Raw genomic sequence first — 19,126 nt, 5'->3', positions numbered from 1 at the left:
GTGGAGCAAAATGGTCAGTTGCCATTCTTGGATGTTCTGGTACAAACAAAACCAGATGAAACAATGGGACACAGTATCTATCGGAATAAAACTCCCACAGACCAGTAGCTTCACATTCTAGTCACAAAGGGAGGGAGTGTTAAACAAGCTGGTCCACAGAGTTCCTGATATCCGGCACAGAAAGCTGAAAACCTACACTAGACCACCTCAGGGACGTTTTCCAGAAAAAATGGCTATAGTAGCCTCCAAATTCAATGTACCTACAACTGAAAGACCACATCACAGCCAACACCCGATGAAGACCAACCAAAAAAGACAGCCTAAATTCCACACACATGCTATGTATCCAGAAAGAGCAAATCCCTTTTAGGGTCAGTGAAAGATGATCTGGGACTCTGGGAATCTGCAGTGTATTACACACCACATGAGTGCAGGAAAGCACATGTCAGACAAACCATTCACAAAATTGAAGAAAGGTGTTTGGAACACAAATGTTACACCAACCTCCAGCAGCCCACAAAATCAGAAATCACTAAACACTGCCATGAAACCAAACACAAAATGAAATATGAAGACACAAAAATTCCGCAAGACACATCCGACTACTGAGACTATGTACACAAGGGGACTACCAAAATCCAGCTACATGATAACCTCGTCAGCAAGAATAATGGATGTCATCTTAGTCAAGCATGGGCTCTGGCATTAAAAATTCTCCAATAGCAGAAACAGAGCACTGAGAATGGCAAAGGTGGAGCACTGCCACTTTATTCCTGAGCACGAGCTACCCCCTCCACCAAGGCCAACACACCATGCGATCCATACACAGGGTCAGTGGAGGGGGGAAACAACTGGTATATGTATTATATTGTATCCCCTGGTCCAGGATATCAGTCAGTATGAGTATTATCATTATTATTACTATTACTTCTTTCCTTTCTCAGACATTATGTCTGGTTAAAAATGGAAACTGACGCGGACCTTGATCAAGCGTGACTTCCTTTTAACTGTACGGTATATGTTATATTGCATTTAGGAACTTTCGGGTGATTGAACATGTATCAATAATTACGGATTTCTGTAGTTTTATATATATGTTTGGATGAAGCTGTATTGCATTGATGTACTGGTGGATATTGTGTGGTATGACTCCTGTAGTTGATAGTATAATTGGTATAATGTCAACTTTATGCTGATACCACATGTCCTTGACTTCCTCAGCCAGTTCGATGTATTTTTCAATTAGTTGTGTTAATTTCTTCTTTTCATTGGTGAGTATGATGTAGGTTTGTTATGTGATGTTGTTTTATCTGTTATAATGGTTCTGTTCCAGTATAATTCGATTCATCATTCTCCAGTACATTTTGTGGTGCATAATTGTATGTGGGAACGTGTTGTGTTATTAGTTTATGTTGTATGGCAAGTTGTTGATGTATTATTTTTGCTACATTGTCATGTCTTCTGGGGTATTCTGTATTTGCTAGTATTGTACATCTGCTTGTGATGTGATCTACTGTTTCTATTTGTTGTTTGCAAAGTCTGCATTTATCTGTTGTGGTATTGGGATCTTTAATATTATGCTTGCTGTAATATCTGGTGTTTATTGTTTGATCCTGTATTGCAATCATGAATCCTTCCGTCTCACTGTATATATTGCCTTTTCTTAGCCATGTGTTGGATGCGTCTTGATCGATGTGTGGCTGTGTTAGATGATACGGGTGCTTGCCATGTAGTGTTTTCTTTTTCCAATTTACTTTCTTTGTATCTGTTGATGTTATGTGATCTAGAGGGTTGTAGAAGTGGTTATGAAATTGCAGTGGTGTAGCCGATGTATCTACACTCCTGGAAATGGAAAAAAGAACACATTGACACCGGTGTGTCAGACCCACCATACTTGCTCCGGACACTGCGAGAGGGCTGTACAAGCAATGATCACACGCACGGCACAGCGGACACACCAGGAACCGCAGTGTTGGACGTCGAATGGCGCTAGCTGCGCAGCATTTGTGCACCGCCGCCGTCAGTGTCAGCCAGTTTGCCGTGGCATACGGAGCTCCACCGCAGTCTTTAACACTGGTAGCATGCCGCGACAGTGTGGACGTGAACCGTATGTGCAGTTGACGGACTTTGAGCGAGGGCGTATAGTAGGCATGCGGGAGGCCGGGTGGACGTACCGCCGAATTGCTCAACACGTGGGGCGTGAGGTCTCCACAGTACATCGATGTTGTCGCCAGTGGTCGGCGGAAGGTGCACGTGCCCGTCGACCTGGGACCGGACCGCAGCGACGCACGGATGCACGCCAAGACCGTAGGATCCTACGCAGTGCCGTAGGGGACCGCACCGCCACTTCCCAGCAAATTAGGGACACTGTTGCTCCTGGGGTATCGGCGAGGACCATTCGCAACCGTCTCCATGAAGCTGGGCTACGGTCCCGCACACCGTTAGGCCGTCTTCCGCTCACGCCCCAACATCGTGCAGCCCGCCTCCAGTGGTGTCGCGACAGGCGTGAATGGAGGGACGAATGGAGACGTGTCGTCTTCAGCGATGAGAGTCGCTTCTGCCTTGGTGCCAATGATGGTCGTATGCGTGTTTGGCGCCGTGCAGGTGAGCGCCACAATCAGGACTGCATACGACCGAGGCACACAAGGCCAACACCCGGCATCATGGTGTGGGGAGCGATCTCCTACACTGGCCGTACACCACTGGTGATCGTCGAGGGGACACTGAATAGTGCACGGTACATCCAAACCGTCATCGAACCCATCGTTCTACCATTCCTAGACCGGCAAGGGAACTTGCTGTTCCAACAGGACAATGCACGTCCGCATGTATCCCGTGCCACCCAATGTGCTCTAGAAGGTGTAAGTCAACTACCCTGGCCAGCAAGATCTCCGGATCTGTCCCCCATTGAACATGTTTGGGACTGGATGAAGCGTCGTCTCACGCGGTCTGCACGTCCAGCACGAACGCTGGTCCAACTGAGGCGCCAGGTGGAAATGGCATGGCAAGCCATTCCACAGGACTACATCCAGCATCTCTACGATCGTCTCCATGGAAGAATAGCAGCCTGCATTGCTGCGAAAGGTGGATGTACACTGTACTAGTGCCGACATTGTGCATGCTCTGTTGCCTGTGTCTATGTGCCTGTGGTTCTGTCAGTGTGATCATGTGATGTATCTGACCCCAGGAATGTGTCAATAAAGTTTCCCCTTCCTGGGACAATGTATTCACGGTGTTCTTATTTCAATTTCCAGGAGTGTATATGAGTGATTGCTTTGTGTATTTTGCTAGTTTCTGCCTGTTCTAGAAAGAATTTTCTTAAATTGTCTACCTGTCCATAATGTAGGATTTTTATGTCGATAAATCCCCTTCCTCCTTCCTTTCTGCTTAATGTGAATCTTTCTGTTGCTGAATGTATGTGATGTATTCTATAGTTGTGGCATTGTGATCGTGTAAGTGTATTGAGTGCTTCTAGGTCTGTGTTACTCCATTTCACTACTCCAAATGAGTAGGTCAATATTGGTATAGCATAAGTATTTATAGCTTTTGTCTAGTTTCTTGCTGTCAATTCTGTTTTCAGTATTTTTGTTAGTCGTTGTCTATATTTTTCTTTTTGTTCTTCTTTAATATTTGTATTATCTATTCCTATTTTTTGTCCGTATCCTAGATATTTATAGGCATCTGCTTTTTCCATCGCTTCTATGCAGTCGCTGTGGTTATCCAATATGTAATCTTCTTGTTTAGTGTGTTTTCCCTTGACTATGCTATTTTTCTTACATTTGTCTGTTCCAAAAGCCATATTTATATCAATGCTGAATACTTCTGTTATCTTTAGTAATTGGTTGAGTTGTTGCTGCCAGTAGTTTTAGATCATCCATGTATAGAAAATGTGTGATTTTGTGTTGGTATGTTCCAGTAATATTGTATCCATAATTTGTATTATTTAACATGTTGGATAGTGGGTTCAGAGCAAGGCAGAACCAGAAAGGACTTAATGAGTCTCCTTGGTATATTCCACGCTTAATCTGTATTGGCTGTTATGCGATATTATTTGAATTTGTTCGGATATTAAGTGTGGTTTTCCAAGTTTTCATTACTATGTTTAGGAACTGTATCAATTTAGGATCGACTTTGTATATTTCCAATATTTGTAGTAACCATGAGTGGGGTACACTACTATTATTATTATTATTGTGATGGTGGCACACTACACCACTGAAAATTCATTCTACAACAATCAATCAATCTGGTTGCATGCTCGAGAGACTTTCAAGAAAAATTAAGTAATTATAAAAATAATAAATATTTAAAATAATCTGATGATTAATTTCAATTTTGTTTGTGTGTGTGTGTGTGTGTGTGTGTGTGTGTGTGTGTGTGTGTGTGTGTGTGTGTGTGTGTGTGTGTTTGACAAAGTCCTTACTGGCCGAAAACTTTATTTGTGACATTCTTTTTGTTGTGCCTATTTGCGACTGAGCATGTCCGCTATATGGTGAGAAGCAACTTTCTTCTTCATAATATTGTTACATTCCATCCCATATTTTCCATTGTTTGACTTATGATTAATTTCAAAAAACTAACCAAATCTTGGCAGAGCTCGTAACTGCTGACGGAGTCCGAAGACTATATGACTGTCTCCTGGTAACCGTAACACGAATCACACAGCAAGTTTTGGAGGGTGAGGAATAAACGGGATGGTGGTTATCCAAATGGTTTTCCAATATATCCTTTTTTATCTCCAATTTAACCTGACTGTTAAAACTGCTCAACCTAATCAGTTTCTGACTACCAATTTTCAGTTTCCTATTGTCATTATTTCCAGCAATAAATGTTAACATCAAAGATTCAGAAGCTCTAAAATTATACTGGTCATTGCTTTTCTCGGAAACTAATGACAGCTTGAATACTACAAAACAGTCACCAGTACTGTCCTACTGTATCTAATTTTTTGAAACGTCTCAAAAATCCTGTTATAATCTAGGATCTCACAATTATTTGTGAATTACGAATCGTCAGAGCTAACGTATGAAAACAGAGGTTGGAGAACTATTTTTTGTGTTAGGTTGTCTGTTTTCCAAGAGCAACAAACAGAAAAAGGCATTTTATGTAGACACATGCAGCTACTTTCTGTTTTTATTATAAAAAAGAATGTACTGTAAAGTTTTCAATTTACTGCTGTTGCCTTAGCTACCTTTCTCTCTAACTGTTTCATAGAACTGACAAGAAATTATAAACTTTTGAGCAAAATTTTTGGCACTCTTTTTCTGTAATTATTTTGAATGAAAAAAATTCTTTTTGTAGTCAAATAAGTTTATTTACTTTATAATAGGAATTTGAATGCAACTGATTTTTGATGACAATTGTTAAAATTTCAGCAATGAATTAGCCCATTAGCAGTTATTTACTGCCCAAGGGTGTTCATGAATACACGTTCTATTATGTGTTTATCTGTAAGTCAATGCCTTTAATCAGAGACAGTATCATTGAAAGATCATACCAATCCTTCAGGAGCTACAGAATGTCTTATCATTGATAAGCATTTTTGGGCTACAAATGACAAGCCCAGCATTCATCTTCTACTCTGGTAGCAAAAAATGAAAGGCACACTGGTTCTGGTTAGTAAAGGACAAGAGGTGCAGTGTTGTATCACCAATGCTGTACCGATTCTTTTGGCATGTGTTGTTGCTAAATTTCAACTTTCAGCATTGTTATTAAAACCGATCTGATCACTCTTCCCATTTTATGTAACAACCCAATATTTCAAAGCAATGGAAATTTAGTTAATAAGCAAACTTCTTTTTAAAAGTTATATTTAAAAACCAACAATTCAGTAGACTTCATAAGTATATAGTGCACACAGTTGTCTTTGTAAGTAGTTTGTGCATGCAAACCAGTGTTTGTTATGATTTATGCTACAGGTGGGTAGTCTCAGTACTACTACTACAAAAATAACAGAAAATCTGATTTTAAAGCTAGAGACACTGAGCTCTCATGAAAGTAATACTCAATACAAATACGACCAGAAAACACAACAAATGAAAAAATGGTGTGGCATTTCTGAAGACAATTACACGTAGAGCTGTAATGAGTGATGAACAATGCAATGACGAAAATTGACACTTCTTATTTCCTACCATTTAGTAACTTTCATCTCTCTCTCCGTGTGTGTGTGTGTGTGTGTGTGTGTGTGTGTGTGTGTGTGTGTGTACAGTTTCTCATTTGCTGCTTTGCATATTATGATTCTGGGCAGTGGAATGTGTCCGTAATAACTAAATGAGCTTGGAATATGGCGGGTCAAGTATCTCATATTGTGTAGGATGATGATATCTTCCAGTTATGCAATCAGCAAAGCAAATATTCTTAATATACGAGCACCTACGGTCTGCAATACTAGCATACGAGCACAAAGATAAGCTCAGGTAGGAGATGGGAGGGAAAATAGCTGTGTACTGGAGAGGGAGATGATTATGATGATGATTGATTTGAGGGGCACTCAACTGCACGGTCATCAGCACCCAGACTAAGTCCAATTTTTTCACAATCCAATCTAGCTACTGTCAGGACTACTACTACTACTACTACTACTACTACTACTACTACTACTACGTTATCAAGCCCAGTGGACTGCATGCATCTACAAGTTTCCTCCGCCACTGTATTCTGTTCACTGCTGCTATCTGCCATCCATTCACATCTATTGACATTTGGTTTAAATCTTCATGGAGTCCATCCCTCCAATGCTTCTTGGGTCTCCCTGGCGGTCTCTTTCTGTAGGTGTGAAATCCAGGAGCTTCCGAGGCCATCTGTGAGCCTCTATCCGGGCCACATGGCTGGCCCACTGCATTTGTTTGGCTTTGACAGTTCCTGCTCTGTTGGGCTGCTGGTATAGTTCCTCAAGCTCTTGGTTGTATCTGATGCTCCATTCCCCTGTGTCTGCATCCAGAACCGGACCGAATGTCTTCCAAAGCACTTTTCTCTCAAAAACAAGGAGCTTATGGAAGTCCTGTTTCCGGATACTCCACGTCTCTCAGCCATATAGAACAACAGGCTGGATCAGGGTTTTGTACAGTCGAATCTTGAACTGTCTGGAGAGATATCTGGACCGAAGCAGTTGTGCTAGGCTGTGGTAGAATAGGATTCCTGCCTGTATTCTGGCAGTGATCTCTGCTTCACATGACGAGTTCTCAGTGAAAAGTGCCCCTAGGTATTTAAATTCTTGCACTCTCTTGTAGGACTGGCCGCCAACCTGCAGTGATTGTAGATGATCAGCAGTCTGACAATGACCACGCATCATAACGAGGTACTCTGTCTTGGCTTTGTTTATGTTTAGCCCAAATTTGCTGGCAGCCTCCTTTAGTGCTTTGGTCATTTGCTCCAGCTCCTCTTCCGACCTAGAGAGTAAACAGATGTCGTCTGCATAGGCTAAGTATGCCAGTCTCTTTCCTTCGATTTCAATACCTTCGTTTTCTTGGAAGGTCTCGCGTACGATCTTCTCGAGGGCGAAGTTGAACAGGATAGGGGACAACCAATCTCCTTGCCCGAGTCCTGTCACAATGTCAAACTCCTCAGTTACGTGATTTCCCATCTTCACCTTTGTACGTGTTTCTTTATCAGACTGATGAGTTTCTTTGTTATGCCAAACTCCCTTAAACAGTTGAGCAGGCTCTTGTGATGTATGCAATCAACGAATAAAATATGCAGATCTTTACCTTATTCACCCAGTTTCTCAGTGAGCTGCCGGAGACTGAAAATGTGATCTACTGTTGACCGTCCTGTCTGGAAACCACCCTGGTACTCCCCAATCACCGATTCTGCCACTGGCTGAATTCTATGTATGACGCAATTGGACAGGATCAGACGTTAAGAAGGGCGATTCCTCGATAGTTGTCACATTTCATTTCAGTTTGTCGCCCTTCTTATGTATTGGACAAATCAGAGCTGTTTTCCATTCTCCTGGTAGTTCTTCTTTGCTCCATACTGCCTGTATCAGTCGGTGTATTTTTTCTGCAAGTTTCTCTCCTCCTGTCACGATCATTTCAGCCTGTATTCCATCTTCATCTGGACTCTTATTCTGTTTAAGATGTCTGATTCTGGTTTTCATCTCATCCAGGGTAGGTGTGGGATAGTCTGCATCGGCTGTAATTGGGTACTGGAAATCAAACTGCAGTTCGGGTTCATCACAATTTAGCAGCTGTCGAAAGTACTCTTTCCATCTCTCAGCTATGTCCCTATCGTTCGTCAGGATCTTATCATAGGAATCTTTGACAAGTTCCTGCTTGGCCTGGTGACCTTTGCAGAGGTACTACACCTTCAGAAACATTTCCCTAGTCTTTTGTCCTCTGAAGTCTGTTTCTGCTTCAATGATGATATCCCTTATGTATTTCCTCTTTGCTCTTCTCAGGATTGCTTATGTAGTCTTTTGGACCTCCTCAAATTGTGCTTTGCCTTGTGCCAGATTTGTCCCCTTCAACCACTTGCTCCTGGCTTCCTTTCTCCTTTCCAGGGCATCTGCACAGTCCTTCCCAGACCAGATCTTCTTGTGCACTGGGTTTCCCATGAGTGTTTCCTTTGCTGTATCCCTAACTGAGCTCTGGATGTTTCCCCACATTAGTTCAAGGTCCTGATTCACGTCCATTTCACTGAGTGCTTCAAAGCGGTTACTAAGTTGCAACTGGTATCCGGTCTTCGTTGCCTAATCTTTTAGTTTCTCCACATGGTACCTTCCCACTCTTTTTTAACTTAGGCTCCGTTCTTCCTTTACACTGTATGTTTAAAAGGCCTCTGACCAGGAAATGATCACTTCCAGGGCTACTGCACTCCGCGCTGTCTTAACGACTAAAACCCATCTCTTGGCTATGAGATCAATGGCTACATGGTCTATTTGATTTACAGTTCTCCCATCTGGTGACACCCAGGTTCCTTTATGGTATCCGGTCTTTGTTGCCTCATCTTTTAGTTTCTCCACATGGTACCTTTCTACTCTTCTTAACTTAGGCCCCATTCTTCCTTTACACCGTATGTTTAAAAGGCCTTTGACCAGGAAATGATCACTCCCACCTTCGGCACCCTGTACTGTCTTAACGTGTAACAGCCATCTGTCAGGAATGATGATGAAATAATAGGGACAGCAGAAACACCCACTGCCTGGACAGAGAAAAATCTCCAACCCGGCAGGGAATTAAACCAGAGATCGCGTAATCCAGAAGCAGCAACGCTAACCACTAGAAAGGGGGGAAGAGGGAGGAGAGGAGGTTGGAGAGGGGGTTGAGGGGGAGTGGGGTTGAGGGGGAGTGGGAGTGGGGGGAGGAGGAGTGGGAGTGAGGGGGGAGTGGGAGTGAGGGGGAAGTGGGAGTGAGGGGGAAGTGGGAGTGAGGGGGAAGTGGGAGTGGGGGTGGGGGTGACGGGGAGTGAGGGGGGAGATGGGGAGTGGGGGTGGTAGAGATGGGGAGTGGGGGGAGAGGGGGTGGTAGAGATGGGGAGTGGGGGGAGAGGGGGTGGTAGAGATGGGGAGTGGGGGGAGAGGGGGTGGTAGAGATGGGGAGTGGGGGGAGAGGGGGTGGTAGAGATGGGGAGTGGGGGGAGAGGGGGTGGTAGAGATGGGGAGTGGGGGGAGAGGGGGTGGTAGAGATGGGGAGTGGGGGGAGAGGGGGTAGTAGAGATGGGGAGTGGGGGGAGAGGGGGTAGTAGAGATGGGGAGTGGGGGGAGAGGGGGTAGTAGAGATGGGGAGTGGGGGGAGAGGGGGTAGTAGAGATGGGGAGTGGGGGGAGAGGGGGTGGTAGAGATGGGGAGTGGGGGGAGAGGGGGTGGTAGAGATGGGGAGTGGGGGGAGAGGGGGTGGTAGAGATGGGGAGTGGGGGGAGAGGGGGTTGTAGAGATGGGGAGTGGGGGAGAGGGGGTGGGGGGACAGGTGGAGGTGGGATAGGAGGGGGAGTGGGGGGAGAGGGGGTGGGGGGACAGGTGGAGGTAGGATAGGAGGGGGAGGGGGGACATGTACGCTTGGGTATGAGTGCATGGACATGCGAGCGAGTGCGCTAGGGTGTGTGTGTGTGTGTGTGTGTGTGTGTGTGTGTGTGTGTGTGTGTGTGTGCACGCGCACCACTCACACTATGCTACTGCTTCACATACTTTTTGAGTTTTATGAGTTTTAGTTCCTACTGGCATAAAGGTTTAGAAGTAAAGTGCATGCCTGGAAACCAAAAGTTCTGTGATTGAATCCCAAGATTTTTTCCATGTGTCTTCACCTCTGAATGTTAAGAATGCCAGACACAATGTATGTTTTGCACTCCACTTTAAAGTGCATGCTCCCTTTCCCTGGATGGAAACTGGGTTATGTTACGGGCATTCAAGTCACTAAAGCAGTGTCCAACTGAAAGATTTGAACCAGACCAATGAGCCGTATTAAATGATGATAATTCTTACAATTATAATATCATTTACTTAAGAATAAACTTACTTGTGCTGGGGTATTACACGGGCAGCATGTGGGTCATATGTATCTCTTCCGACCCTCGCTAATTCCAAGATACCCATAATCCTCTTAAAGAGGACATTGTATAAATGGATACATTCATGAATCTTTTTTTTTCTCTTAAATATTATTCTGACTGTTACTGACGAGTTGTCGACTGGATGATTAGATGTCAATGTTGTAACCTAAAATAGAGGAAGACTGCATTTTAAAAAAGACCTCATAAAAATGGCCGAACAAAAGAGTTTTTTTTAAGGACATAACTAAAGAAAACAATATTTCAGACCTGTTCATCTACACCACTGACTATTACATTGTTTTCTCTGGCACTGTAACATTAAAAAGTATGAGCTTGACATGATATTAACCAGAAATTGATACTTACCTTTCAGGAAATAGCATTAAATAGGAAAAAGTTAGGTATTTGTAGAAATGCAAGTACAAGCAAATAATAAATAACATATAGGTAACAAGTTACCTTCTCGGGGGAGGGGGTACCCTATAGTTATTATTGCAGTGACTGTCACTGCTGCTAGACTATGTCTGATGTACTCTCCTACCACCACCTACACCAGTCCTGTAATTGGCGAAACATACACTATCACAGGAAGAGCCACCTGTGACATGACATGTCATGTACCAGCTGTTATGTAAACACCATTCAGCCTTCTATATAGGTATGCCTACCATCTAAGATATCAATTAGTATGAATGGGCATAGGCAGAGGGTTTATACTGACAACACACAATATCCTATTGCAGAGCATGCTCTACAACATGAGTCACGACCTAGATGCCTATTTCACCATACATCCCATCTGGATCCCCCTTTGACACCTTTTTGTCAGAACTCCACAAGTGGTAATCCATATCTCTGTTATTACCTTATCATCAACCTTTAAGTTCTTAAATTTTCAAGTCTCTTTCCAGTGCAGGCAAAAACAATCAGTATTTCTCTGTCATCTTGTCCATTAAGTCTCTCCTGACCTGAGGTTCTTGGTTACTTCTATATAACGCCCCCCCATTTGCTAAATCTTACCAAAATGGTCTTTTTCCTTCCTCCCTCTTCCTTTCCCTTTGATCATTCTCCCAGAAGGAGCGACTGGCTCCGAAAGCTTGCACGTTTCCATATCCTATGGATGTGTTTTTCTCCTGCTGCTTGGTAAGCAGATTATTTATCTATTCAATTATATTACAGTTTCAAACTGTTATTAGTTCCATTCACATAATCCTCTCAGGTTTCCATTACTTCCCACACACTCTGTTCCTTCATTTCAATCTTCCTCTTCCCACACACTCTGTTCCTTCATTTCAATCTTCCTATTTATTCATTTACTTTTACTTATTATTTTATTGTGATCACCTAAGTACTCCCTGTACTCTGTTTTTTACAATTTCAATTAGCAGTCATTCAAACATTAATTATTTCTTTTCCTCAGTTTCTGTATCAGTTTCCATATCTAACACCTATTCAAGTAGTTCGTCAAGTACTAATTTTTTTATTGTGATTCTTAATTTAATGTAAATTGTTACATAAAATTTACTATCTCTTTAATCTGTTTGTCCAGTAATCAACAGATCCATACTTCCTTTATTACTTTCTTCGTATTGCTCACAACTCTAGACCTGTCCCATGGTGCAATGCTCTCAATAGCCTCTTTCGTTAGCACTTCCGCATCACTGAAAATATAGTTTCTTTTGTTTCTCAAGTCATTACTTTTCACCCTGATCCATGTAAATACTGACAAGCTGAAATGGAATGTTATGGAAAAGGCTTGATTACACTATACCCCCTCAGTCAGTTTGTTGATTGTGTAGTGCATGATTTTGGCTTGTAGAGTTTTCAAGTTCCACTGAATCGACCTTATTCATGGCAGATTCTATTTTCTCTAATGAGACATTTCTCTTTATTTAAGACAATGGAGTGATGTGACATATTGTCCATTGCTATCACCAAATTTCTGGAGCAAAAAAATTAGGTAAACATTCTGCGAAAAACAGTGTTTATTTCCTCCTGATAATCATCTTGCTTTCTTGAACAGAATAGCAACAAAAGTCTGATACAAAGGATCATTACCCTACTACCCTTTTCTACCTGTGCTTTCACTGTTACTTCAAAATTCTGTGCATGGCTGCACGTTCAGAGACTGAATAGTTACAATTGAAAGGAAAACAGCCCTCTGACACTATTTTTAACAAATTACCCTGGTTTCAACACTGCTAGGAGTGTCTTCCTCAGAATTTAAATCAAAGAATGATCTATATTCCATAACATGGTCACAGAATTTTGCAACTTGCACCACGCAAGTAACAAGCAGCCCTTAGTGGCTCGCCATCACAGTTTTCTTTATTTTAAATATCTTTGTGATTAATGCCCTTCTGGCATATTTATTATTCTATAAATGACATATTAGTGCTGCCAGTCTTTTACAATGATTCCGTACTTATACCCTATCATATGTTTTTAGTTATAATTCTGTGACCATGTTATAGAATATAGACCATTCTTTGATTTAAATTCTGAGGGAGACACCTCCTAGCAGTGTTGAAACCAGGTTAATTTGTTAAAAATAGTGACCGAGGGCTGTTTCCCTTTCAATTGTAACAGTTACTTCAGCTGGTTGGTTCTTCCAGCTGTACGTCAACATGTGACATTCCTCAACCCACATTTCGTCAAGCCATATGCTGCTTTCAAATGAAAAACTCTTCATAGCATACAGATACTGACAACTCCAAGTCACTGCATCCCTTCTTTCACCAATAAATTTCCAAAACACAATTTTTTTCTGCCAGAAGCCAAGATCTTGAACAAAGTTTTGACAAGACGACAAACACACACATCGCAGACTGCATCTTGCTAGAGTGCTTCTTGCTCAGAAGAAGATAACAACCCGGCATTACTTCATAATTTTAACCTCCTCCTCTTTCCTTCTTTATAATTCTCAGCACCACAGATATATAAAAGGTATGTGCAGCATCTATTCTGTCCTCCACTCTTGAAATTTCATCACACTTGCACTCCAGTTCCAAATATTCATTCTGCACAGAACACAATTTTGCAGCCTGGTCCACATATTGAGAATTCTGCCTTCTAACTGTTCATAACTTTGAAGATCATTAACATGTTCATAGATGGCCTCTTATGGCCCACCTCACATTGTAATTTATCACACTGCTACCAAGACAAGACTAATACAGAAACAAAAGTTTACAACAGCAAATGAACGACCAACACTCCAATGCTTTAAAGTACTACACTTCACAATGAGAGTTGAACACTGAAACAAATCCTGTATGGCACCATATCTATTCAAACAGATTCCAGTATCTCTGCCAACCTGTTGGTACTACAAAGTGAAACTGGCTAGTCAGTGTTAGCTGGCTAATGACGTCTGTTCATCCGCCATGCCAAAATACCATAATTTCCAAGTTATTTTAACTGCACTGTATATGTTTGTAGATGACAGTTGAAATATACCCCTGACTAGAGATTTTGAAACTTGTTAATACACAGTGAAAGGGCACTGCCAAGGGGGAGGTGACTGTAAGAAAAACATTGAATAACCAATGAAAGCATAATATTCTATGATTTGGAGCTTGGAGTGTTATAAGTCTGAACGTGACACGGAAGCTAGAAAATCAGAAAAGTTAAATGCTAATGCTCACTGGGTAATCCAGAACACAAAGGACGATGAAAATCTAATACTCATGGGGAAACGGAATGCAGCTGCAGGCAGAGTAGAAGAGAAGGTTATGGAGGAATATGGATTTAGCAGAGAGAAGAAAGACTAATAGAATTCTGCAATAAATTTCACCTAGTAATATCAAATAATCTGTTCAAGAACTAAAAGAGAAGGAAGTATATTTGGAAAAGGCTGGGAGATACGAGATGATTTCTGTTAGATTACATCTCGGTCAGGCAGAGTGTCCGAAATCAGATACTGGATTGTAAGGTGTACCCAGGAGCAGATACAGACTCAAATCACAATTTACTAGTGACGAAGAGCGCGCTGAAGTGTAGTCAGGAAAAATCAGTTTGCAAAGAAGTGGGCTACGGAAGTGCTAAGAAATAAAGAAATTTGCTTGAAGTTCTCTAAGGCTGTAGATACTGCGATAAGGAATAGCTCAGTAGACAGTTCAGCTGAATAGCGGAATGCATGTCTTTAAAAAAAGTCAATCACAGTAGTTGAAAACTATCTCCAGATGAGCGCGTATTAATGGTTAACCCTAACCAGACGTACACAAACATTGCAGTACCCACATCCTGCAACACCTCACTTTAGTGAATACTAACCCTTATGCAGAGATGGCAGTAGACCTTTTGTGTTGGCCATCATGCCGGTGGGGGCGTGGAGGGGCTCCACCTCTTTTTAAGTTGTTGAAAAGAAAAAAATATATGTACAAAGCAAAGCAATTGTGAGGAAACTATGGGTAACAGGATAAATACTTCAGTTGATTGATGAAAGAAGGAACTACAACAACCTTCATGGAAATTTGGGAATAAACAAAGAAAAGTCACTTAGGAATCAAATAAACACAAAGTGCAGGGAAACTAAAGTGAAATGGCTACAAGAAAAACGTGAAGAAATCCAGAGAAATGATTGTTGAAAGGACAAGTGTGAGAATTATTGCACAGTCAGCTTAACAGCTCATGGATCCATGTTGGTGCAGAGAATAATACACAGAAGAATGTAAAAGAAAACTGACGATCAGTAACTGACTTTGGCTTTAGGAAGTAAAGGCACCAGAAAGGCAATTCTGACATAGCAGCTCATAATGGAAGCAAAACTTAAGAAAAATAATGACACTTTCAGAGTATTTGTAGCCCTTGATAAAGTGTTACAGAGTGTAAAATTATGCAAGATGGTCAAAATTCTGAGAAAACTATGGGTAATTTATAGGCAATGAGAGGTAATATGTAATAAATACAAAAACCAAGATGGAGCAAGCCAAGGACAAAGTGCTCAGATCAAAATGGGAGTAAGCCAAAGATGTAGTCTTCTGCTACTACTATTCAATCTATACACCAAAGAAGCAATGACAGAGTGGGATTAAAATTGAAGGTGAATGGATACCAAAGGTAAAATTCATTGATGACTTTGCTATCCTCAGTGAAAGTGAAGAAATCTGTTGAATGAAATTAACAGTCTCTTGATTACAGAAGCTAGTTTGAGAGTAAATCAAAGAAAGATTGAATTAATCAGAAGTAGCAGAAATACGAACATTAAAAAAATTAAAATCAGAATTAGTGACCATGTATCAGACTTAAGTTAAGGAATTCTGCTATGTAGGCATCAAAATAACGCATGGGCGATTTCATCTCAAATCGTACAGGTCAAGAGAGAATGTGTCATATTACCACTTCAAAGTTTGCTGAAAAAGATATATGTTCAAGTTCCACATGATACCTCTCCAAAGCTACAATATTTTAAATTTCTGATGATTTGTCAAAATGCTACAGACCTCTCTAAGTGAGAGTACTTGTGAAAATGCCGTAATCAAAGCTAAAATTGAAAAATTGTAATATAGGAACCAAAAGTGATAGATATCTGAATTTATTTCCAATACTATGAGACAGGATTAGCGCGCCCACACACACACACACACACACACACACACACACACACACACACACACACACGCGCTTTTTTTATTAATAAAATATAAAAATTTTTGTGCATTTCAAAATTATGTTTGGAAAATATGTATAGTCATAGGATGTTAAATGTCTTGAGAAATGATAAAGTGGGAGGACTGCTAACAGTCTGCTATGTCACTAATGCATAAAATTAATAAACTGTCAAAATATTTGTACATAAAGATGAAAGAATATGAAATTTTCTGGATATTTAGAAATTATTTTCTCCAAAACCCCCATCCTAATGTTCTAAAAATTTCATGATATGTTCACTGGTCATTGTACTTAGGGAACGTAAAATCAAAGTGAGCAATTCTTATCTCTACGAAATGTGAGAAATTTTTTAAGTAGACCTAGCTCTACTCTCAAGGTCAAAAACTCATAAGCACTTGAATATTTAAACTGATCACTGATTTTAAGTAAATGTCATGCAAATCCGGTCTTTCTGAATCAAAATAATTATTTTACAACACTGTAAGTGAATGGGACAAGGCTGACCTAACAAGAGCAGTACTTGGGAAATGGGAATTGCACATTGGTCTTTTGATAACGAACATTTGAAAGCATTAGCTGATGAGCGATACTTATTATATGTCCCACCCACCACCGATTGCCATACACACAAGAAATGAAGTAGCTCACTACAAGGTCTGCTAATGCATACCATTGCGTCTGCATCGCACACACAGTAACAGACTGCATTTCATGCAGAAGCGTTCTTTCAATGTATGTGCCACTCCAGGATGCAACCCAGTAGTGACTTGATTGAATTCCTACCACAGGCTTCATAGCAAACCACTCTTCCCCCTTTTTTTTAACGAAATTCCCTGAATGTACTTGTTGCAAGATGTTCACAGATACCTCCTACCCCATCACGTGCACTTTTTTCATGATTTGTTGCTGAAAATATCCTTATTTTTGTCTTAATTCCTGTACTACAGTGTTGACCAAGCTTATAAAGCTGAAAGTATATTTTAAAATGAGATGCTGCACCATCAGTCACATACACATTTAGGAAATGCACGGCCTCTATATGCTATGTCATCAATTATCATGCTGACAGCATAGCATGTATGTACAGTCAGTGTAGCATGTATGTACACTGTCATGAATGAGATCATTACTGACAGTAGCACAACAGTGTGATGTTCCAAGGAAGTGAGCAACACATATGAATATTGATATCTGTGATGTGCGCTGGTGATAACTTTGAATTTCTTTCTGCAAAGCAACAGACCAGTTCTCAGCAAAGTCAAAATGAAGAACCAGTGTGTCAGTGTGGCTGATTTTACTTCTGCTATCACTTGTCTCTGAATCCTCTGGGTATGATGATGAGCTATGGCTTTCATGACCCATGGCCTAACCTCTGTAACAAACTTCTCTGGCTCTACTGTCTTTTTCATCAACCTCCTCCCTCACAAAATGCATAAGTTATGTCATTGTTAGTATCCTGATTGTGAATTACTTCAACAGGCACCACTTCACCACCAGGACACATTGCACTCTCCTGCAACCAACACTTGTCTTGTGGCTCTTAACATATATACAAAAGCATCAGGTCCATCTCTGTGTACTTCTTTCCTGTGACACTGCTTATGGTGAAACAGAAGTTTCAAATTAATGCAGTAAATACATGTGCACACTTCCTTAACTGGCTGGCATTTTATCTACATTGGTCGTAAGGAGTATAATTTTGTAATGCCAATTTTTAAATTTGGGTTTTTCTTTTTCATTAGGAGATATGCTTCTCTTATTGATTTAGTCACATATCTTTTTACCTTTTTCACCATTTTCACTAACAGAGATAACATCAGCCTGCTTACAACTTTGCCTGCTGCAATCTCTGTCATCACTTAGGTAATATCTCACAGCAACAGTAAGCTATCATCTTGCAATGGATGCCCACAGTACGAATATGGGCAGGCCCAAATACCTTTCTTGTTCTTTATTTTAGGAGGTTTTGAAATCAAATAATGTGAGGCAGTGGGTATGTATTTCTGTATCTGCTGCTTACAGTAGCTACTGGGTATCAGTGTCAGTAACTGTACCTTCTCAGTATAGGTGGCTGCTGAGATGGCAGTATTTAGGTTTTGAAATCACACATCACATTTCATACACATATCACTATCTTCGTGTCTGCACCAAGTGCATCTTCATTATACATTTCACAAAGTCTTAAAGATGTTGCTTGTGTAAAACTTGTTTCAATTTCTTCCACTTTTCTTTTTACATACTGTTTTCTTCTTGTGCTTACCTTTCCTGGATGTTAAAGGGGGGGGGGGGGGGGGGGGGGGGGATGTAAGTAGGGGCTATAGCAGAAATGCATCAACAACTTCACACCCAGGAATATAAACATCTACACTGTCTTCTTCAGGTGGGTTGTCAGTAAATTTCTAATTGTAGTGAGTGTAGCAACTCCTGCACAATGGATGTGATGCTAATACCATTAATTGAGGGCCAAGATATTTCTGCAATATCTCAGAGAGATTTCCAACAACTTTGTTTCTCACTTTTCTTGAACACCATCTTCTTGTGTCTTTTTTTCAGAGGCCACACAGCTTACTCTTTCACTACTGTATTTCCTCAATGACACTGTATCTAACAAAAAGTTCAAACTAAACAAAAAACTCTATGCAGAATTGTTTATGTGCAAGTTATCACTCATTTGCTATAAACAGAAGAACTATGAAAACAGTGTTGTCAACATGCATATTTTACACAAAAAATTCAGTGATGTGAAATATGCAGTATGTTGAAAAATTTTGAACACTTTATACAGAAAACATTGCCCACTGTGTTTGAACTGACTACCAACATATACCCAAACAATATTTTCTGTAATTCTCAAAAGTTTTTGGATGGAGTTTGAGTGAATAAATTGTAAAACCTCATAAAAACGCAATTTTTTTTTACACTTTTAGTAATAAATATTTATGTAATATGATAGCTGGAGCAATGAAGACACTGTTTATAATTTTATCAGCAGTATCTGGTAATATGACAGAAACGATAAGTGTTC

General features: G+C 40.8%; 1 protein-coding gene across 1 annotated transcript in view; it reads right to left on the bottom strand.

The window, feature by feature from the left end:
- The window catches only part of LOC126161750 (piwi-like protein Ago3), a 222,940-nt gene that overhangs the window by 137,572 nt on the left and 66,242 nt on the right, over positions 1–19,126 (bottom strand). Inside the window, exon 6 of the mRNA XM_049917799.1 lies at positions 10,455–10,654. Coding sequence (XP_049773756.1) covers positions 10,455–10,654 — 200 coding nt within the window. The remainder of the gene's footprint in view (positions 1–10,454; positions 10,655–19,126) is intronic.

This window comes from Schistocerca cancellata, chromosome 2 (assembly GCF_023864275.1).
Source record: "Schistocerca cancellata isolate TAMUIC-IGC-003103 chromosome 2, iqSchCanc2.1, whole genome shotgun sequence".
Lineage (NCBI taxonomy): Eukaryota > Metazoa > Arthropoda > Insecta > Orthoptera > Acrididae > Schistocerca > Schistocerca cancellata.
The sequence above is the reverse complement of the archived record's forward strand: the minus strand, read 5'-3'. Positions and strand labels throughout refer to the sequence as shown.